Source organism: Silene latifolia, chromosome Y, assembly GCF_048544455.1.
Source record: "Silene latifolia isolate original U9 population chromosome Y, ASM4854445v1, whole genome shotgun sequence".
Lineage (NCBI taxonomy): Eukaryota > Viridiplantae > Streptophyta > Magnoliopsida > Caryophyllales > Caryophyllaceae > Silene > Silene latifolia.
The window spans coordinates 143,562,777-143,586,279 of record NC_133538.1 but is presented as its reverse complement, the minus strand read 5'-3'; the positions used below and the strand labels follow the sequence as shown (position 1 = coordinate 143,586,279).

At 37.4% G+C, this 23,503-nt stretch overlaps 1 protein-coding gene and 1 long non-coding RNA gene across 2 annotated transcripts; one reads left to right on the top strand and one right to left on the bottom strand.

The window, feature by feature from the left end:
- The first annotated feature begins 16,687 nt into the window (after window positions 1-16,687).
- On the top strand, window positions 16,688-19,791 carry LOC141629103 (uncharacterized). The gene is made up of 5 exons (XM_074442162.1): window positions 16,688-17,444; window positions 17,655-17,877; window positions 17,947-18,182; window positions 18,470-18,948; window positions 19,099-19,791. The coding sequence occupies exons 1-5, from the start codon at window positions 16,688-16,690 to the stop codon at window positions 19,789-19,791; spliced, it is 2,388 nt and encodes a 795-aa protein (XP_074298263.1).
- A 280-nt stretch (window positions 19,792-20,071) lies between these two features.
- LOC141634214 (uncharacterized) lies at window positions 20,072-22,142 on the bottom strand. The gene is made up of 3 exons (XR_012538969.1): window positions 21,882-22,142; window positions 20,647-20,861; window positions 20,072-20,553 (listed from the first exon to the last, which is right to left on the bottom strand). It is a non-coding gene; the product is annotated as an uncharacterized LOC141634214 (long non-coding RNA).
- Between the last annotated feature and the right edge of the window lie 1,361 nt (window positions 22,143-23,503).

Here is a 23,503-nt window from a genome sequence, read left to right as displayed (position 1 = left end):
AACTCTATGCATCAATTTGATTGTCAATTTTGCTGGTAAAGTAAGTTCTAATTTTGTTGTATTGTAAATTGATTACTAAATTATTCTTTAATGTAGTTAGTGTTTGCTTTGTGATTTTTTTTAATATTAATTGTGATGGGTTTTGACTTGTATATTGTTGTTTAATTAGGGTTCTTAATTTTTTATTGTAAACTTTGTTGATTTGATAAGTGCATTGTTTAATAGACAAATTAGATGGTGTCTTTGAAACAAGAAAATGAAATAAAAACGACAAACAAAAATAATAGAAAAATAGAAAAGGAGGAATGGAAAAAAGGAGCAGTACAAAGATTATAAATTCCTAGCAGTCTGGTGTTGTTAGTTTCAAGCCCCACACTCATTTCTGATGAAATTGATCAACCAGATTTGGGAAGCCTTACCTTTAATCTGGTGTTGTTATTGCACCAGTAGTTGTCTTGCTCCCTTGGATTGTTTATTTATTTTAATCTATCGGTTCATGAATCATGATGTTACAATTTGTTTCATCCAATACTATACGGAGTATGTTTTCTGACCTTGCTTAATTGTTCAATGACTATTACTAATTGCAGACTTTTTGAAGATGAATGACAACAATAAGGCTAGACTTAAGGTGTGGTTGGATGGTATATTTTTGACGGATCAAAAATGTAAAACTGAATATGTTGGGGGACATGTTTGGATGGAGATGAATTTTATAGAGTTAAGCTTAGGGGTGAATTGGAGGGAAAACAAAATAAAAGTCAAACATACTTGGCAGTTGGCATGTGCAAACTATCATAACACCTGAAATGAATTAAGTTAACGGAATCCGGCGAAAAAGTAGTGTTTTGTAACATTTTGGTTTTTAAAGGTTGTGTTTTACAAATAATTTTTTTAAAGGTAGTGTTTCGCAAAAAGTTTTTTTTAAAGGTTGTGTTTGACAAAAAACTCATATATATATATATATATATATATATATATATATATATATATATATATATATCAGATCTCGTGAGAACTGAAAGTTCGATGCGAACTTACGAACTAACCCACATCCATTAAATCAAAGTCAGATCAAGGGCTAATATTAAATCCTTGATTAGCCATCTATGTCCTCTCTATCCAACAACAAACCCCAACCTTACTCCCCTAATCCTCATCAACCAGACTACCACTAACATATACTCGCCGGAGCTCCGGCATCAATTTGCCAGCGCACCACGCTAACTCCATCGTCACCTATCTCATTCACCAGCCTTTCGCGCCCTCTTCTCTCCGCGCCCTTTCTCTTTCACCTCCTTTGTCGTTCTCCCCTTCCAACCACCATGCCAACGTGCCGACCTGCCCATCGCCGACTATATGTATCACTCTATTTCCCTTGTCTGGCGAGACATAAGGTGCAATGCTCCTCGCCATTCAATGGTGACCTTTCAGACCCTTGTTTTTTGTAGATCGGACATTTAAAAGCTCGATGTTGATGTCGACAACGGTGATCTAGTGGCATAAATGGTGGAATATACAGTAATGGTGGAGTGCAAAGGTTTGGAGCTGCAAGAAGGGTTCCTCGGCGTTGATTGAATTGGGTAGTGGCGAGTGGACAAGAAGTCGGTCCGTTGGAGTCTGGGAAGGGAAGAGGAGTAATGGAGAGCTAATTGGGTGGGTTGGAGATTGTCGCCACCGTCAGAGGATGCCAGTTATATCGCCGGCCTGGTCTGAGTTGCCGTCAGGATTGCTGGTGGCGAAGTGAGCCATCGACAATGACGACTTGTTGTTGATGCTAGATATGACGTTAATGTGTAGGGATTAGATATGGTTCTTGGGAAGGTAATGGGGGTTGTGTGTCGGTGAGTGGTGGACAGTGGTGGCCCATAGGTGGATAGCGTTGGCGGCAGTGGTGGTGGTAAGTGGCAGTGGCTTAGTGGATCTAGTGGAGCTGTAGATACACATAATACCAGCCCAGATACACATGGTATTACTACGGGATACATGTGTATCCGGTAGTAATACCATGTGTATCTAGTAATTACATCATGTGTATCTGGAAGTACTAACTTGTGTATCCAGAAGTATTATACTGTGTATTTGAGTAGTTATATCAGATCCGTTTTCGGCCGGGATGGACTATGTTTGAGTCAATTTTCCGACTAAGTCAATAGTGCGGTCAATTATTTATAATTCTTCTTCATTTTCTATAGATTTATGATTTAATTGAGATTTATGGTGGTTGTGGATGAACGTCGACCGTGCCATGGTGGCTTAGTGGTGTAATGTTAAGCAGGAATGGATGTGATGGAGATAGGACGGCAGCGTCCATAGGATGATTATATGGAGCGTTTTAGTGGTAACATGCCCTGCAATATGGGCTATCATCTAGTGCCTCAGAATTCCGAGTATCCCCCATTGATTCCTTCTCATCCTCCTTGGAGCCAGAGGTATTATGTTGCTCATCTTGTATTTATTATCACTTGCGTGTTTTCGTGAGTGTGTAAATTAGAGTGAAATTATATGCTTGGTCATTTGTGATATTTAACATGTTTTTGAGTATGTGAATTTGTGTCAGAAACTCAGGTTGATGCTAACTTGGTATATATTCTGCAGGGACTTGCTCCAAAATTTTCTGATCTAACCCATGGGACAGAGCTAACTTGATATTTGGTCTTGTGGGGTTATCTTGTATGTTCTGCTTGCAGGGTACCACCCTTTCCATGATGATAACCTTATTAACATGTATAGAAAGATCTATAAGGGTGATTTCAAGTGCCCGTCTTGGTTCTCCTCTGAGGCTTGCGATTTAATTGTCCAATTGCTTGATCCTTAACCCGAATCCAGGATTACAATTCCTGATATTGTGTCCAACAATTGGTTTATGCCATGTTCTGAGTCATCCACTTTCACAATTGATCATGAAATGATCCATATATTTAAGGAAAAGAGTGAGGTGCCAGAGCAAATGAATGCATTTCATATAATAGCTTTGTCCCATGGGTTAGATCTGAATGATCATAGATCTAAATTAGACTCTCTAATTAAAAAAAAATTATCTCATAATATGTTATTTTAGTGATCTATGTAACATGCATGCTAATATAAAAGCATAATAATAAAGATTAAGGAAAAATAATTTCCTTACATTGATGTTGATGGTAATATGGGCACAATCAAGATCTCCTATCGTGATTGTTCTTGAGCTTAAAATAAAGGATGATCCTCCTTACCAAATCTTCAAAGAGAAGATCTCCTAACAATGTGCACCCAAGAACTAAACCCAATAATCTAACAAGTATTTACTAGAAACTTGTTAAAATTATTCCCTTGATAATATGTAAATAATACAAATACACTTAGTATTTATTTTTGTTTACTAACTACTTAGTAAATGATTTTATAAGTTTTTAGAGAGATAAAATATATTCACATGCAAATGTTCAAGTAAGAAGAAAAATGAATAATTGAACTAGTGAAGGAGGGAGGGGAGGACGGCACACATAGAGGAGGTGGAGTGTGTTTTTCTTTTTGCTTTTTATCCACCCAATAGCTTTAATCTTGGGGTAGAACAAAAGTAAGAATAGGAAAGTAAAATGTGTAAGTGGAATGATTGTGTCTAAAGTAACACACAATCCCATTTACACGATTTTCATGACCCATTTACGGGTCGAAATTGGTTCTTATATTTGTTGCACAAATAAGTGTAATTTTACTTTAAACATCGTTTTATGTTTAAATGCTTCCCGATTAATTTTGTTCAAAACACTCCGTAAAAATACGTGTACCGCTACACATATTTTTTACGTACTAATATTAATCACATTAATCAATTAGTACAATTTTAGTGAATTAACTATTAATTTACTAAAACCCGTCGCAATAAATTTATTATTCAATTATCGCATAATTAAATAATAACAGCCACGCCTCGAGTTCGCAACTCGAAATCTCTCTAAAAATAATCGACTAACCTATTAGTCAATAAATCAAGGGACTAAATAAAGTGTATCTCATGCAATTAATTAGTTGTCAATTGGAGTTCGTTCCTTTAGGTGTGACCGAAAGGGGTCAGTTGGTCACCGCCGTCTCACGACAATAACGTCAAACTCTAGACAGTCAACCGCTATCGATTTACGTTAATCAACTGAAGAGGATCAAATAATAAATATCCAGATGATATTCCTTTAATGAGATTTATTATGTAAACGCACTATTGTAGAGGACACTAACTCCAACAATCTCCCACTTGTCCGACACAAGGTGTGCGCTACCAATTCTCTTGTCCGTTTTAATCTCCCACTCAATGCAAGGTGTCTTTCAGGTCGCACTTGCACATGAACATATCGCGATTGGTTTTCTCGATTGGGAGTGTGACTACAAGACCGGAAAAATCTCCCACATAATACTTCCGAACGTGGCCATGCATTTATAGTCATAACTCCTCGAGTGGCCTTGAGATTTAGTTACCCAACGTGGGTGGACAATTCCTGTATGCCCTATCTATCTTTGCTCAATACCGATCATCATGACTCAGAAGATGCCCTCTGTCCTCCTTTCACGGTACTACCTAGGACAAAAATCAAAGTCACTCAGAAACTGCACTGACTTGGATAATAGTCTCCAGTCAAAATAATCGACTCATAGAAACATTTTAGAGATCCCTGCCATGACCAGGCGTCTATAATAGAACTTAGGGACTCTCTAAATGGTCACTGTCCGGCAAAGTGTCACACACTCTGCCTATGTAATCGACTAGTCATCACGTATGACCTCATGGTGTTGAACAACCATAAATCGACTTACAATCTAGTCACTCCGAGACGTCACCTTATTAAGTGACTAGGGACAAAATACAATGTTCATCTTATTCACTTGAAAAGCGTTCAACATGTCTCCACAACTTATTCAGGTAAACAAGGTATTATAAATTTAGTCACACTAAATAAAAGAATTCATAAATGAATGCTTAAACAATGAATGCGATTATCATATATATATATATACATATAAAAAGAGATACACTGTCCATAATTTAAAGAAAATCTGGTACTCGTCTCAATCCCATTGCGATGACATGACCATCATGCTTAGCCTTTGATAAAGGCTTGGTTAAAGGATCAGCTACATTATCGTCTGTCCCAACCTTACAAATGTCAATTTTCATCCTTTCCACATAATCTCTAATTACATAGTATTTCCTTTCAATGTGTCAAGATTTGTTACTAGACTTCAGCTCTTTGGCTTGAAAAATAGCCCCACTGTTATCACAATATAGAGTGATCGGATCTTTGGCGGAATGGACTACTCCTAGTCTCTCCATGAATTGCCGAATCCAAACAGCTTCCTTTGCAGCCTCAGACGCTGCAAGGTACTCAGCCTCTATTGTAGAATCCGCGGTAACGCTTTGCTTGAAGCTCTTCTAGCAAACAGCTCCTCCATTTAGCATAAACACATAGCCGGATTGAGAATTCATTTCATCCCGATCGGTTTGGAAACTTGCGTCCGTGTAACCTCTTACACGCAACTCAGTTTCTCCTCCAAACACTAAGAACGAATCCTTAGTCCTTCTCAAGTACTTAAGGATGTTCTTTACGGCTATCCTGTGACTCTCACCAGGCTTGGCTTGATAACGACTTGTCATGCTCAAGGCATGCGCAACGTCGGGACGAGTGCAAATCATAGCATACATGATAGACCCAATAGCAGAAGTATAAGGGACGGTCTTTATGTGTTCAATCTCCTTAGAGCTAGAGGGAGACTGTGACTTGCTCAAAGCAATCCCTTGGCCCATAGGTAGAAATCCTCTCTTGGAGTCTTTCATATTGAACCGGTCAAGAACTTTGTCAATTTAAGCTTCTTGACTCAATGCTAGTATCCTTTTGGACCTATCCCTATAGATCCGGATACCCAAGATTTGTTGTGCCTCTCCCAAGTCCTTCATCTGGAAGTGTTTCCCTAGCCACTCCTTAACGGAAGTAAGCGATGGAATATCATTCCCGATGAGCAATATGTCATACACATATATGACAAGGAATGCAACCTTACTCCCACTAAACTTCATGTATAAACATGGTTCTTCAACACTTCTAGTGAAACCGTATTGTTTAATAACATGATCAAAACGATGATTCCAACTCCGAGATGCTTGATTAAGACCATAAATGGACTTCTTGAGCTTACACACCTTCTTAGGGTTAGATGTATCCTTAAAACCTTCAGGTTGTATCATGTACACTTCCTCTTCTAGAATCCCATTCAAGAAGGCGGTTTTGACATCCATTTGCCAAATCTCATAATCATGAAACGCGACAACCGCTAAGATTATCCTATTGGACCGAAGCATAGCGACTAGAGTGAAAGTTTCGTCATAATGTAGACCATGAACTTGGGTGAAACCTTTTGCCACCAATCTAGCTTTGTAAACATCTACATGTTTATCCACGTCGAGCTTAATTTTATATATCCATTTACACTGAAGGGGTCGTACTCCCTCAGGTAAATCCACCAAGTCCCATACTTGGTTCTCGTACACGGAATCCATTTTGGACCGCATGGTTTCTAGCCTATGCGAGGAGTTGGGACTAGACATGGCCGATTTGTAGGTAGTCGGTTCATCACTTTCCAAAAGTAACAAAACACCATCCTCTTCGATGTTACCAAGGTAGCGGTCAGGTGGATTAGAAATCCTACTTGACTTTCTAGGAACAATTACCATTTCAGAGGGGAGGAGGGAACATTATCCTCCACGTTCTCCTCTATCTCATTCTCGGTTTGGGGCTCTCGAACTTCGTCAAGTTCAAATTTTCTACCACTCTGTCTTTTAGAAATAAACTCTCTTTCTAGGAAGACGGCATCACGAGCCACTAACACTTTGTTCTCGTTTTTATTGTAGAAGTAATAGCCACGTGTTTCCCTTGGATATCCTACAAATAAACATTTGTCAGATCTGGGTGCAAGCTTATTGTCAGACTTGCTCTTGACGTATGCTTCACAACCCCAAATGCGCATGAATGACAAATGAGGGACTTTCCCTACTCATGTCTGATATGGAGTCTTATCGGCCGCTTTAGTCGGGTTTCGATTTAGTGAAAATATTGCAGACAAGAGGGCAAAACAGCAAAATGAACTAGGAAGCTCGGTTAGAGTCATCATAGACCGAACCATATCTATAAAAGTTCGGTTTCTCCATTCAGCCACACCATTTAGTTGTGGTGTGTCAGGAGGAGTCCATTGTGATAATATACCACAATCTTTTAGGTGTGGATCGAATTCAGAATTTAGGTATTCACCACCACGATCGGATCATAGGGTCTTAATTTTTTTATCCAATTGGTTCTCTACTTCATTCTGAAACTCCTTGAACTTGTCAAAAGTTTCACTCTTGTTCTTCATCAAGTAAACATACCCATATCTACTCAAGTCATCAGTAAAAGTAATGAAGTGGTGAAAACCTCCTCTAGCGGTGATGGTTAATGGTCTACACACATCCGTATATATGAGAGCCAAAACCTCATTAGCTCGTGTCCCTTTTCCTGCAAAAGGTGCACGAGTCATCTTGCCTAAAAGGCAAGACTCGCATATACCATAAGATTCGAAATCAAATGGTTTGAGCACTTTTGATGAAGCAAGTCTCTTAATGCGTCTTTCGTTTATGTGACCTAAACGACAATGCCAAAGGTAGGATTCATTTGGATCACCCATTTTAAGCTTTTTAGTTTCTACATGATAAACGTCATTAACATCATTTAAAACATAAATGCCTCCAATTGAAATGGCCTTGCCATAAACCACATCATTCAATGAAAAAGTACAACTATTGTCCTTAATCATAAAACAAAAGCCTTCCGCGTCTAACACGGAAATGGAGATGATGTTTTTGGTTAAAGTTGGTAGAAAATAACACTTATTTAAAAACAACTCTAAACCACTAGCTAAAGTGAGCACATAGGTCCCCACGAAAATGGCCGCTACTCTAGCTCGATTGCACATGTGGAGATCCACATCACCTTTTGCTAGTGCTCGCACGTCCCTTAAACCCTGCAAATGATTACAAAGGTGAAAGCCACATCCGGTATCAAGTACCCAAGTGGAAGTGCAAGCATAATTAACGTCTATCACATAGAGAGAGGAAATCATACCAATAGGCGTCACACGCCCTTCCTTGAGATCCTCCAAGTATTTGGGACAACTCCTCCTATAATGCCCTTTCCCATTACAATGAAAATATTCGGCCTCGGAGAGTGACACTTTTTGCCTTGGGTTTGCCATTTTCAATGGCTTTCCCCTTTTCCTTGTCTTGTTTCTTTGACGATTTCTTGAATTGGGACTTTTCCTTCCCCTTTCCCTTCTTAACTCCAAGGGACATGTTCTTTAACTTCATGGTTAGAACATCCCCTTTTTCACTCCCACTAGCTTCCATATCCCTCTTCGCTTAGGTGAGGATTGCATGAATTTCATGATAACTCTTATCCATGCCATTCATGTTATAGTTCACCCTAAAATGGGCAAACTTGAAAGGAAGTGAGTGGAGGATTCGATCTATCACAAGAGTCTTAGGAATGTTACATCCTATACGCTCTAGGATGTCGACATATTCAACCATTTTTAGCACATGGGGACCAACCTTTTGGCCCCTCTCAAGCTTTTCTTCAAAGAAGCGTGCCGCCGCATCGTATTGACGGACTTTAGGTGTTTGTGAAAACATAGTAGTCATACGAGTGAATATGTCGTATGCATTTAAATAAATGCATGAAAGCTTAAGCTTTGGGGACATCGACCATATCAACACATTTTTGATATCATTCAACATCCTCACATGGTCATCATAGGCGGTCCGCACCGCCGATGAGGCCCTTGGACCGGGCTTGATGGGAGGGGCATCGGTCAAGTAAGTGAGCACGTTTGTCGGACAACGCGTAACTTTTGATGTTGGATTCCCATTCAAGAAAGTTACCACCGCCATCTTTTAGGATACATTTGTCCATTACGGACCTTGGCCATGAATCTTTGCCTAGTGTAATAGTCGATGGAGTTGATGAAGTTGCTATTGCGAATTAAAATGCTACAACAAAATAAGGAAAAAGTAACATTCATTGTTTTAAAATTACTTGTGAAAACATGTTTAACAAGTTTTAACATTTATATAACGATCTCCCACTAAATTATATAAATGATTCCATGACCCAAATTTTAAACAAAAATGAGCATCGCTTGGGCGAAACATCCCATAATCGTGTAAATTCGGTAAGTCAACGATTGACTAATTCTACCTCTAGAACTCTTGGTTGACGAATTTCCTTAAATCCATCTACTAGCCCCGGAATACAAGACCGTCTTATACCCCGTTGAGTCCAACCAACTTTGGCGCGTGATAACCGTTTACCACCCTACTTACCCGAGGTAAAAAGAAAACACCCCGCTTGGGCGAGCGTGACTCTAATGAACAAGGGATGCATAGGTGTTACTAATTGGTAAGGCTAATCTCAATTTTAGTTATGTGAGAGATCTTATCAATTTAGTCATAAATTCCCTATAAGTGAACTAAGTCGGTGAATGTAAATGACGTGAATTGGCACCGCGAAAATAAAATGCATGTGAATGGCGATTTTGGCATGCGCGAAAATAAAAGCAAGCAAGCATATGAAAAATCTGAGTATGGCCTCCTAGTTAATAAAAACTAGACTATTACATATCGGAAAAAAATCCTTGGTCCCTTGCCTCTTCATAGGAACATCTTCCATAGACTCCGTCTCGATGTAAATCCGTCTTCTGGAAACGCCGGTAAAAATAACTATTACAATCAAATTACATAGCTATTCCTATTATACATTAATAAATAAAATAAATAAAGCTATTAACTAATTACAAACCGACGATACGAGATCGTCTTTAAATTACAAACAAATCGTTATTCCCATTCATTTCGGGTAATAGCGATTAAAAATAACTAGGCCATACTAGGTACAATAAAATAAATACTTTAAATAAATGACAATCATTCATTCAACTTAAATAAATATGCTTAAAATGCTGTAAAAATGCCAAAATCGCCCTATCTAACAATCGTACGTATCTATCTCGGTTTTGTGGATTTAATCGATTTTTAACTTGTAAAAATCAATAATCAACTCTTATATCTTATTTAAGTCCAAACTAATTGTCCAAATTATTTTGAACCTCAAAAATTAGTCCTCACTAATTTGATGATGAATAATTAGTTTGATTTGGTGATATTTTGCTAATTTAATCGGTAAAATCATACTCCCTCCATACCAATCCAAAGGTAACATTGACTTTTTCACACTTGTCGAGAGACGTTTTGCAACGTGAATATCGTTAGTTACACATTATTAAAAATTATAAAAAATTGATATACTTGTAGCATTCATGACGATAAATCAAACAAGATCTCACATGACTATATTTTGTCTTATAGATTAAGAATAATCTCGAAGATTTCCTACGACCATGAATAGTGCCATTTTGGTCAATGTTACCTTTGGATTGGTATGGAGGGAGTAACTTTTAAGTAATAAATCCAAAATAATTGAAAATATTACCAAATATTAAAACAAAAAATATTGAGTATTCTAGAACACTCTCAAGAACACCAAAATGTGAGAGAAAATGACCAAAAAGTTTGGATAAATTTTATGAAGAAAAAGATCGATATTTATCGGTTTTTAACCACTAAAACCAATAGACATTAAAACAAGGTGAAATCACATTTTAAATTTCACTTTTAACTTTTAAATCATATTTTTAAATCTACATAAATTTACCAAGGGCATGAACAAATGATTCAAATATATGATTAATTAAATTCACTTTTATCGACTTTTATCTCATAAAATCAATAAACATGCAAAACTTAAAACCAACCTTCAAAATTTTAGATACAATCTGTAGAGCATATGCATGAAATACCATAAAAATATCATGACCCGAATCAACCTTTAACTATTTTTAGTTAACTCTTAACCAAAATACGGCATTTTTTACTCGATTTTCTACCAAAAATCATTAAATATAGCAAAATAACTTCAAAAATCACCAAATTTTACCACAAACCTTTTGAGATTAGTAGGTATGCATGCCCAAAAATTTTAGTGCTAAAACCTCATCTAACATAATTTTTGAGTTTTTAAAATTATCGCATAATTTATTAAGTATGCTCAAAATCAAGATGCAAATTACAAGCCTAGCTCATGATACCACTTGAATGATCATAGATCTAAATTAGACTCTATAATTAAAAATAAATTATCTCATAATATGTTATTTTAATGATCTATGTAACATGCATGCTAATATAAAAGCTTAATAATAAAGATTAAGGACAAACAATTTCCTAACATTGATTTTGATGGTAATATGGGCACAATCAAGATCTCCTATCTTGATTGTTCTTGAGCTCAAAATAAAGGATGACCCTCCTTACCAAATCTTCAAAGAGAAGATCTCCTAACAATGTGCACCCAAGAACTAAACCCAATAATCTAACAAGTATTTACTAGAAACTTGTTAAAATTATTCCCTTGATAATATGTAAATAATACTAATACACTTAGTATTTATTTTTGGTTACTAACTACTTATTAAATGATTTTATTAGTTTTTAGAGAGATAAAATATATTCACATGCAAATGTTCAAGTAAGAAGAAAAATGAATAATTGAACTAGTGAAGGAGGGAGGGGAGGACGGAACACATAGAGGAGGTGGAGTGTGTTTTTCTTTTTGCTTTTTATCCACCCAATAGCTTTAATCTTGGGGTAGAACAAAAGTAAGAATTGGGAAGTAAAATGTGTAAGTGGAATGTTTGTGTCTAAAGCAACACACAATCCCATTTACACGATTTCCATGACCCATTTACGGGTCGAAATCGGTTCTTATATTTGTCGCACAAATACGTGTAATTTTACTTTAAACATCGTTTTATGTTTAAATGCTTCCTGATTTATTTTGTTCAAAACACTCCGTAAAAATACGTGTACCGCTACACATATTATTTACGTACTAATATTAATCACATTAATCAATTGGTACAATTTTAGTGAATTAACAATTAATTTACTAAAACCCGTCTCAATAAATTTATTATTCAATTATCGCATAATTAAATAATAACAGCCGCGCCTCGAGTTCGCAACTCGAAATCTCTCTAAAAATAATCGACTAACCTATTAGTCAATAAATCAAGGGACTAAATAAATTGTATCTCATACAATTAATTAGTTGTCAATTGGGGTTCGTTCCTTTAGGTGTGACCGAAAGGGGTCAGTTGATCATCGTCGTCTCACGACAATAACGTTAAACTCTAGGCAGCCAACTGTTATCGATTTACATTAATCAACTGACGAGGATCAAATAATAAATATCCTGATGATATTCCTTTAATGAGATTTATTATGTAAATGCACTATTGTAGAGAACACTAACTCCAACAAGATTTGTCTTATCTTTTTCAAGAAAAAAGGATGTAGCTAACTCAGGTTGATGCTAACTTGGTCCGTCGAAGTCGAGGAAGGGAACCAATGGCGAAGGAATTGGGCCATCAGAGGTCACTGGTGATATTGCCGAAGTGTTATTGGTTGTCGCCGGCGGTGCATGGTGGTGCGGTGGGTAGTTGTAGATGTAGGTTTGATGTGGTCGGTGTTGAAATCGTAGATTCATGGTGTTCTATGGTAGTGTGGTGTTAACCAGTGTGGTCATAGAGGTAGCGTCATAGCGGTGATGGGCTTGGTGGATCATGGTGGAGTGTTGGATACACAAAATATCAGCCCGGATACACACAGTATTATTAACGGATACACAAAATACATAAATCGATTTGTGTATCCAGTAGCAATACCGTGTGTATGTAGTAGTATTACCATGTTTATTTTGTAAGTAGTATTACTGTGTAGTATAAATTTTGATTTATTAAATATATAAATTAGTGTATCTACAATTACAACAAGATGTATCATGTATGGAGTAGATTAAAATGTGTATCTAAAATTCAATGAAAAATTATATTATATCTAAAATAGAAAAAACTGAATTTGGACTATATGTTAGTTGTTTTTATATACACTCTATGATTAGTTACTGAATCATTTAATCAAAACAGTTTGTGGTGACGTACTTGGATTGACTTTGCTAGAATCATACCCGAATGAAAACTACAAATTTAATACTTCATATGATCTAGAAAATTTACTTAACATGTGTTGTAATACGCGGAATTAACCCTCATTTGCTACCCTAAAATTTATAATTGCGCCTAGCAATCAATTCTTTTCCCCTAAATATGTATATAGGCCGTAAGATTTAAGCTCGTGACTCCTCGTGCCCTTAGCATATGGTTTGTACATTCTATCATTCTATTAGTAGTCATTACTCTCGAATATTGTCATTAAGGCGTTAACCCAACCCTACAAATTTAGATTGCTAGATACACTTCCTTATCTTGCTAGATACACATATGTGGTAATCTAGATACATTACTTTACCTTTCTGGATACACATCTCTTGCATGCTAGATACACTCGTTTAAATTGTTAGATACACTCAATTACCTTAACATATTCACATCTTTTGCAAGCTAGATGACAGGCTAGATCGCACACCTATCAAAGATAAACCAACTGGCCTAAACTAATGCAGTAGAGGAAGTCGGGATCGTATCCACTGGGAGACAATTTGTTCTATTTGCTAAATCTAATCTGTTTATGTAACAAGTCTGGGGGTTTGATTTTGTTTGATTATTAAACTAATGTAGCGAAAAGTAAAGGAGAAAAGTGTAGAAATCGAGTATAAAAATATAAGGGAAGATAGCTAGGATTGTCGGTTCACCATAGTCTAATAACGGTCAAAGGTAGGGTCAAAGACTTAGTCGAATCATGGTCTGAAGGTCAGTGATAAGGTCCTCTCGGTCCACTAATCATCCTAAAAACTTTCTAATATGCTCTCGCTCTATTTAAAGTGTTCTATTATTCGTAGCAGATCTCACTCTTTCTAATCTCTTGATCTAGATCGGAGTTTACCAGATTAAAATAACTAGTCGCATGCATTCAATTAGTTAAATAGGAATTAATTACTACGATTAACAATTCAGAGAAATAATTATTCCAGATCTAAAACCTAATTAAACACCGTCATGAAACCATGGATCCCCTAAATCCCAGCATGAAGAAATTAGCTACTCATGATCGAATTAATGAAATTGATAACTAAATTAAACATGATAATAATAAGAAAACAATAATTAAGCATACGATAAAACCAAAAGTAAAGAAGAGTAAAATGAATAAAAGAAAATAATAATTGAAGAACGAAGGTTAATTAAATTACCAAAATAAAGGAAGAAAGATTACAAATTTCAGATCCGAATTCCAAGCAAAAGCAACGTATGAAGTGTTTAACAGTAGAAAAAATGATCCCTAATATGTTTAGTAAAAGTTGCTTATATACTAAGTCCGAAAGCAAGTACAACTAAGAGATAAATGGGTTTCTAATAATCGTAAAAGAATCCGGCTGATAACTAGCTTTAGTCGATCGACCAAGTGACCCAGTCGATCGACTAACCAAAGCTCGCGAAATGACTTTATTCGGTCGACCAAACACAGCAGTCCATCGACTTTTTGTCGGCGCACATTTCCTGTAACGCGCATTGAACTTCAAACGGCGGCTATTTCTTCGTTACTTGAGCAAATCAAGCATTTTAGGTGGCGTTGGAAACTAAAAGGATAAGCTTTGACCTATATTTGGAATCACTTGATTATCAGTTGTATAACTCAAGTTATGTCTCTTCAAAGTAGGCACTAGCGGTGTGAAGCTCTTCTTTTGCTCGATAAGCTTCCTTACTTCACTAAGGACTCCAAAGGATGGTTTCCTAGCTTGTTTCTCACCAACATCGAGATTGAAACTCCAAAGACGGATTTTGGCTTGTTTACGCATAATTTGATCAATAACCTGCATGAAATACAATACACGCCCAAAGTAGCGAATACAAGGGAGATAGTAGCTTACGTTACTCAATAATGCATAAAAATACGTGCAAATTGATAAAATAATCTCAATAAATCTAGTAATAATACGAATATTAATCAAAATAATCAAAAACAAGAAGATTTCTCTGCAGCTATTACTAGTAAGAATAATAATAATAATCGAGCATCAGGTTCCCCCAAATCTGCAGGACGACCTTAACTTAGGGTTTCGCCCTTGCAATTTGAGACGGATCTTGAGCTTATTATAGAATATGAAGAGTATGATAGTGAACCTGGAGTGGAAGAGGACCCACCAGAGAAACGTCCCACGCTTCAGCTCTTACCCGCTGATGTGGAAGGTGAGTTCTCTTTCTGGTCAACTGCGGTTTTTTTCCTATATTCTCGGAGCCAATCCACCTAGTTCGGTGATAACAGGCTTTGTCAAATGAGTATGGTCAAGTAATGGGGTTGATAAGATTTCTTTCTTACCTAATGGGATTTTCATGGTGAGGTTCAAAACAAAAGCGCAACAACAGACCATCCTTAACACTGGTCATCTATTGTTTGATAATAAACCAGTAGTAATTAAGGAATGGAGTCCTGATGTCGCACTTATCAAACATGATGTTCAAAAGGTGCCAATATGGATGAAATTGTATGGGCTTGAGGTTAAATTATGGTGGAAGGATAGCCTGAGAAAGCTTAGTGGTGAGGTTGGGAGTTTTATCAAGTGTGATGACTCTACTGCTAACCGAAGTTTCTTTGGGTATGCTCGGGTACTTATTGAAGTGCAGATTGGGCAATCCTACCCTAAGGAGATTGTGTTTAAGGATGAATTGGGTCAGACATAGCGTGTTAGGGTTGATTATGATTGGCTACCCCTCTCTTGCACCAAATGCAAAGGGATGGGGCATCTTCAGGAAAATTGCAGGAAGGGGGAGACTGTTGCTATAAAGAAAGTGTGGAGGCCAAAACCTCGACCTGCTGTACAACACCCTCAACCAGGTCCTAAGCAACATACACCTATAGCTAATCCAGTACCTCACTCTTCTCCTATACAGAATGTCCCTAATAACACACCTGTCTGTACTGTAACACAGCCTGTCCCTACAAGGGTAGAGTCTCCTGTGGAGGAAGTTCAGAAGGTGGGAGAAGGACAATCATTCCCAAGGAGAATTCTCTCGAGGATGATGAGACAGGAATTTCCTGACAATAGGCAGTATACACCCAGAGGTATAACTTTTATGGATGCCCTGAATCTTTCTATCTCAAGGAGTGTCAGTGCTGGCAAAAGAGGACTAATGAAATTGCAGCTTGAGAATGGGTAGTTTAGGGTTTTGGAACATTAGGGGTATGAATAGTATTAATAAACAGAATGAAATAAAGTGGTTCCTTAGTCAGAATAATGTTGGCTTATTTGGCTTACTTGAAACTAAAATAAGAAGTAGTAATTGGGTAAAAGTCAAGAATAATATTTGTTATAATAGGTCTATTTTCACTAATAGTAGTCAACATACAGGAGGCAGAATTTGGTTAATTTGGCAGCCTAGTCACTTTGTGGTTGATGTGAAGTGTATCACTGCTCAGCTAATTCACTCCTTGGTCGTTGATAAAATCAGGGGCACCACGTTTTGGTTCACCCTGGTATATGGTTTTAATAAGGAATAGAAGAGAGCTAGTTTGTGGTCTAATCTTAATCAGTTGAGTGTTGGGATTAATACTACTTGGATGGTATGTGGTGATTTTAATAATCTGCTGAATCTCAATGAGAGAATTGGAGGGGCTCCAGTTTCTTGGAATGATGTTATGCCTATGAGACACATGGTGGGAACTTGCAATCTAGCTGAGGTGAAATCTGTAGAGGCTTATTTCACATGGAATAACAAACATGAGAGTGGCTCTAACATTTACAATAAGCGAGATAGGGTATTTGTTAATAGAGAGTGGTTGACCTCTTACCCTAAGTGCTATGCAAATTTTTTGCCAGAGGGACTGTTTGATTATTGTCCTTGCCTGGTGAACTTCAAAAATAATGAACCTCAAAAGAGATCCCCCTTCAAATATTTTAATATGTGGTCATTGGTAGAAGAGTTTGAGGATACAGTTAGGCAGAGCTTGGTGAAGAATGTCAGAGGTTCACCCATGTATAGAGTGGTGACTAAATTGAAATCTCTGAAGAAAGGCTTAAGGGATCTGAATAACAAAAATTTTAGTGACATTGAGAATATCACTAGAGTGACTGAAATCTCTCTCAGGGAATTTCAAGTCATGCTGATTAAGGATCCTCTCAATAAAGAATGGTGTGAGGCTGAAGCTGCCTCTGCCAAGGAGTTAACCCTGTTGAAAAAAGCTAGGGATCAATACCTTCTTCAAAAATCTAAGGAAAAATGGATGGAAGATGGTGATGATAACACAACTTACTATCACGCTAGAATCAACCATAGGAGATTGAGGAATAAGGTGTATCAAGTAAAGGACAAGAATGGTATCTTGTGCACTCAACCAGATGAGATCTAAGAGGCATTTGAATCTTATTACAAAGATCTCCTGGGGAGTTCTAAAGATGTTATTGTTGTTAATAAAGGAATAGTCAGGAGGGGGAATTGCACTCAACCAGATGAGATCTAAGAGGCATTTGAATCTTATTACAAAGATCTCCTGGGGAGTTCTAAAGATGTTATTGTTGTTAATAAAGGAATAGTCAGGAGGGGGAATTGCATCACTGAGGCTCACAAAATTTTCTTAGCTGCACCTGTAACTGATGAAGAGGTTAGACTGGCTATGTTCTCTATCCCTGGTACCAAGGCCCCTGGACCAGACGAATATAGTAGTCAATTTTCCAAGGATGCGTGGGTTATTATGGGGAAGGATGTGATAGCTGTTGTGAAGAATGCTTATCAGTTTAGGAAGTTATTGAAGTAATGTAATACCACCATTCTTACTCTAATCCATAAAACTGATGCACCTGATAGTGTCCTTCAATTTAGGCTTATAGCCTGTTGCAACACAGAATACAAATGTGTTGCTAAGGTTATCTGCACTAGGCTAAGTTCTATTTTGCCTGACATCATTAGTCATTCCAAAAGTGCTTTTGTGAAAGGCAGGAATATTGTTGGGAACATTCTGCTCACTCAAGATTTGATCAAAATGTATAAGAGGAAGTCTTGCTCACCCATAATTCTGATGAAAGTGGACTTACAAAAGCGTATGACAGTGTTGAGTGGTCTTTCTTGCATGAGATGCTAGAAGCTTTGGGATTTCCTAGTCATATGGTGGCACTCCTTATGCAGTGTGTGTCCACTACCACATACTCCATTTCCCTTAATGGCAATATGTTTGGCTTCTTTCAGGGCAAAAGGGGTCTGAGGCAGGGTGATCCCCTCTCACCCCTACTTTTTACTATTTGTCTTGAATACTTGAGCAGGATACTTGATTGGGTTTAGACTAAACCTGAGTTCAGATTTCATCCTTTCTGCAAGAGGGTAAAGTTAAGTCATTTGTGTTTTGCAGATGACTTGATCATGTTTTGTAGAGGGGACAAACAGTCTGTGATGCTTTTGTTGAGAGCTTTTCAAACTTTCTCTCAAGCATCTGGGTTAAATATGAATCATAGTAAGTCTAATATGTATAGCAATGGAGTTGAGGAGAGTACCATGATAATGCTAGAAAGAATCTCTGGGATGAGAAGGGGGAAGATTCCTTTTAAGTATTTGGGAGTGAATATCACTCCTAAGAGGCTTGGGGTGGAAGATTGTCACTGTCTCATTGAGAGAATTAGTGCTCGAATTCAAGGTTTGGGAGCCAGGAAGCTCTCCTATGCTGGGAGAGTTGTCCTCATCAAATCTATTCTGAGCACCTTGCACAATTACTGGGCATGCATATTTATTCTGCCTAAGACCATTATTAACAGAATTGAAGCAATGTACAGGAAATTCTTATGGCATGGAAATGACAGTAAAGGGAGTTCCGCACTAGTTGCCTGGGATCAGGTGTGCCAATCTGCAAAGAAAGGGGCACTTGGTCTGAAGCATCTCTACTGGTGGAATGTGGCAGCAGTTGCCAAATAAGTCTGGTGGCTTGCTATTAAAACAGACCACCTGTGGGTTCATTGGATACATGCTGTTTAAATTAAAAACCAGGAATGGTTTGACTATAAACCTGGTGTTGGTGCAAGTTGGGCCTGGAAAAAAATTTGCTGGGTAAAGGACATCATTAAACCTCTTCTCCTTACTCAGAGAACAGATACATATGTTATTAAACAGGGTTATCAGTGGCTAGTTGAGGAGGGTACTGATAAGGAGTGGCATCCCTGGATCAGTAACTCCTTAATTATTCCAAGGCATAAGTTCACCATTTGGCTGACTGCTCATAAGAGGCTCTTAACTATGGATAGGCTCATGAGGATGGGAATTGTTCAGTCTAATATTTGTTATTTTTGTGGAGCTGCTGCTGAATCAATGGACCATATCTTCTTTCAGTGTACATTTAGCAATAGGTGTCTGGTTTTGGTGCAGGATTGGCTGATGATACAGCTGCCTAAACAAGGATTTATTAAGTGGTGGGTTACTTACATAACTCAATCGCTTGTGAAGAAGCAGGTGGTGGCGGTGGCTTTGGCAAGTTTATGTTACCATATTTGGACCAGCAGGAACAAGTGTCGTATTGAAGGACTAGTACCACATCCTCGAGTACTGGTTCTCAAATACAAAGCAGAGATTATTATGAGATTTCGTGGGATTAACATCAAGTCAAAAATAGGTAGAATTCATGATTGGATAGACATGATTTGTAAGGGATTAATTTTTGTAAGCATTAGTGCAAATAGCATATGAATAATTTCTATGGGTGATTTGTTAATTATATAATACTTACACTTTTCCCAAAAAAATAAATAGATAAACTAAGTGTACATAAAAGGCACGCTTCACTAAATACATTCATTTAACTTGCTAGCAAAATACACTTCTTTACCTGGCTAGATACACATATTTGGTAAGCTAGATACACTCCTTTAAATTATCTACCAACTTAAAGAATCGTATCTAGCTAGGGAAAGGAGTGTATGTGACAATAGCAAATGGCAACATATGTAAAGATTTGTGTGTCAGGTAAAAAAGGCAACAACTTTCAAATTCAAAGGTTATTAGTCAATACTACAACATAAATGTACATAGTCGCATTAGAGCAGCATCAATCACCAAGAAGCTTCTTCCGATATTCTGACAGCAGTTTTGAGATGTCCTCCATACGCAGCTGGAAATAGTAAATGCAAGTACAAATCAGCACAAGAATTTTGTACTCGTAATTAAAAGAACATGATATATTAGCGATGTCAACAAAAAAATTTTTTATATAAATGTCAAAAAAAGCGGTCAAAGTAGCATCTTGGAGACCGTATAAAAGTCAACTGGGAAAATCAAATATGGATGGAGGGAGTATATATTTCACTGATTTGCAAAAAAATTTTAGTTCTTTATATTAAGAACTATTAATCTGAATGCAGACACTGTAGTTGCCACTGCAAGGAGAGAAGAAACAAAAATGATAGTCCAATGCCATGCTTTTTGCTCTACTCGAGCTGTCTTCCCTTTAACCTGCATTATTGCATATGCATTCACAGTTCACACTCAGCACCGAATTTCATACTTCTAGGTGTATTCAATTGGTTAAGCATAATGAAGAGTTACCTTGATGAAGACCATGGTTGGAAGAATGAAAGTCAACCAAACGAGAGTGAATGATCCCAAGAGGTTGATGAAGTATCCTATAAAAGGTAAGGCTGCCGCCACTAATGTACATCCGGTAAAAAGGAGTAATCGTAATAAGAGCCTCCGTTTAAGATTTCCCTTGGAGTATATACCTTCATCGTGTTTCAGAAATTTGGTGTCTAGAGCCTCGTGAGCTGGTTGGAGAAAGACATGAGATCATACACAACGCATTTCATAAACTTTTATTTACACCGAACACCCGCCATCCTTTAACTTTTAGACAATAGTGATTTTAGTCTTGAACGACATTTCATAGTTCATACGCAAGCTTATTATATCAGTTGCTTTCTTTAAATCCGGTCACATTGACATTCAAAATCTCTATAAAACTGATCATGAAATGGGGTCATAATCGAATTTAATACCATGATCGTAAGAGTTGTCCAACCTCCAAAGTCATGGACAAATTATAACAAGGCAGGAGCCAATGAGATGGATTTCGCAAGTCAAATACAACAGAGACAAAAACCATGTAGCCCTCTAAAATTTTCAAATAAACCAACTGCAGAATTAAACAATGTGGTAGGGTAACCGAAGAGCAAATAATAATTCCCACGGCAAAAGCAACACATTTCCCCCTGTAGATCAATTTCAATACGTAAGTTTGATATTATTCATATCAGTACTCCGTAGCTACTAGCTACCATCATACAGTCCAAATATCAATTCAGTTACACTAAAATATTGAATTTAATGTTTCTAATTAACCAATTGACCTTAATCAAATAAGCTAAAGCATACATAATCCTGTAATCTAAATTTAAATCACAAACAACCTCGATTTCTGTAATCAAAAACACGATTTACAAAATACTCGGTGCCGATAAACTTCAAACTTATGAACTTAAAGCAATCAACATATTCATTCAATGAATCTTGTAAAACTAAAGGAAGGATTCATGCCCAAAGATTAAGAATGTGTTACCATCTTTGAAGAACTACACCACATTATAACCCTAAAACAATTGAAAAAACGAAATTTGTAATGACCAATTTTTGTAAACTCTAATTTTTAATTTAAATTCACCCCTAAAGATCAGTTTTTTGATTATAATCTTATGTTTTTGCATTAAATTACTTTTTAAATCTTTATAATTGAATAGATTCAAAATACTAAACAAACCTTCAAAGATTAATTAAGAATTGAATCTAACCTTCTTGCTATAATACACTGAACTCCGTTCGTGGGAAGGGTCATTGACGAAAATATAGATGGTAGAAGCGGCGGTGGGTGTGGCGACCGACGGTAGAGGTGATGGCCAGCGGTGGTAGTGACAGCTAGCGGTGGAGGTGGTGGGAGGCGATCAAAGTTCAGTGTTTGTGGTGGGAGGGTTTGAGTAGGGTAGAGAAATAAGAAAGCAAGCAAGATAATTGGTTTAATTGCTTAGTTCGTAAGTTAAATGCTAACTTTAGTTAAATCACTCGACCCCACCCACATATATATATATATATATATATATATATATATATATATATATATATATAGAAATAGGATCCTATGCGAACCTAAAGTTCGGTGCGAACTTACGAACTAACTTACAAACCTCCATACCCCAATTACTCATGTTAACCCTCCCGCACATTTACCCAACCTAACACCAACTTTCTCTCTTATCCTCCCACATCCTCACCATGCTGCCGGCGTCTGTAACCTCAAAGGAGCACACTGCAGTTGTCGCCGCCGCACCATCGCCTCTTCATCCCTTTCTCTTTCACCCATTTATCATTCATCGCATCTAGCCACCATGCCGACTTGCCATCGCCGACCACTTATATCAGTCAATTCCCTTCTCCGGCGAGTTAATAGGAGACGAACTGGTGAAATGTCAAATTAATGGTGAGTACAGAAGTTCGTTGAAAAGAGATACAAATCAAAGCAAAGAAGACGAGCAGGGAGGTTAAGCAGCAGGGATTGACGACGAGGTCGCTATTAGCCAAGAACTGCCTGGCGTCAACCTTTTGTTGGTCGAAAATTTTCGACCAGTTGAATTGTAGGATAAGTTTTTAAATTTTAGTGTTTCTTTTTTTCAGATCTACAATTAAAATCGAAAGAAATATATGAGATATCGACTTCAGGTGAGGGAAAGAAAGACGATAGGCGTTGGGGGCGGCAGGTTATGTGGTGCTGGTCGTGGTGGTGATAGTGATAGTGGTGGTAAGATGACGGTGCAGTTGGTGGTGGTCGTGATGGTAAGGTGGCGATGGTCATGGTGGTGGTAAGATGGCGGTGGGGGTGGTAGGCTGGCGGAGTAGCGGTGGTGATGTGACGGTGGCAATGGTGGTGGGTGGTGGTGGGCTTGGTGGAAGTAGAGAGGTAGATACACATACTACCAGGCTTGATACACATTGTGTTACTGCTAGGTACACAAATCGATTTGTGTAACTAGTAGTAATACCGTGTGTATGTAGTAGAAATATCAAGTGTATCTGAGATCATCAAGCTAGTTTGTACGGTTTGCACCGTACTTTAGTTCGCACCTGACCCCAACCCTATATATATATATATATATATATATATATATATATATATATTTATTCGGGATCATATGAGAACCACTAGGATGATGAGAACCATGAGAACCACTAATAATACTACTAATACTAATATTAATAATTAATAATACTACTAATAATAATAATTTTACGCTACTCACCCCCAAACCCTTCAATTTCAATCATTTCCCCATTTTCACTTTCTCACTCATCTTCTTCTCTCTCTTCGACCATCATCATCTCCATCGCCATTTCCGATCGTCTTCTCCGATCATCATCTCCG

What these genes read in the sequence shown, in the direction of transcription:
- LOC141629103 (XM_074442162.1), top strand. Translation starts at nt 16,688, where the DNA reads ATGGTATGTGGTGATTTTAATAATCTGCTGAATCTCAATGAGAGAATT. An exon ending in CAGTTTAGGAAGTTATTGAA is followed by an intron (nt 17,878 to 17,946) that starts GTAATGTAATAC and finishes CCTTCAATTTAG; the next exon opens with GCTTATAGCCTGTTGCAACA. An exon ending in GCGTATGACAGTGTTGAGTG is followed by an intron (nt 18,183 to 18,469) that starts GTCTTTCTTGCA and finishes TGTGTTTTGCAG; the next exon opens with ATGACTTGATCATGTTTTGT.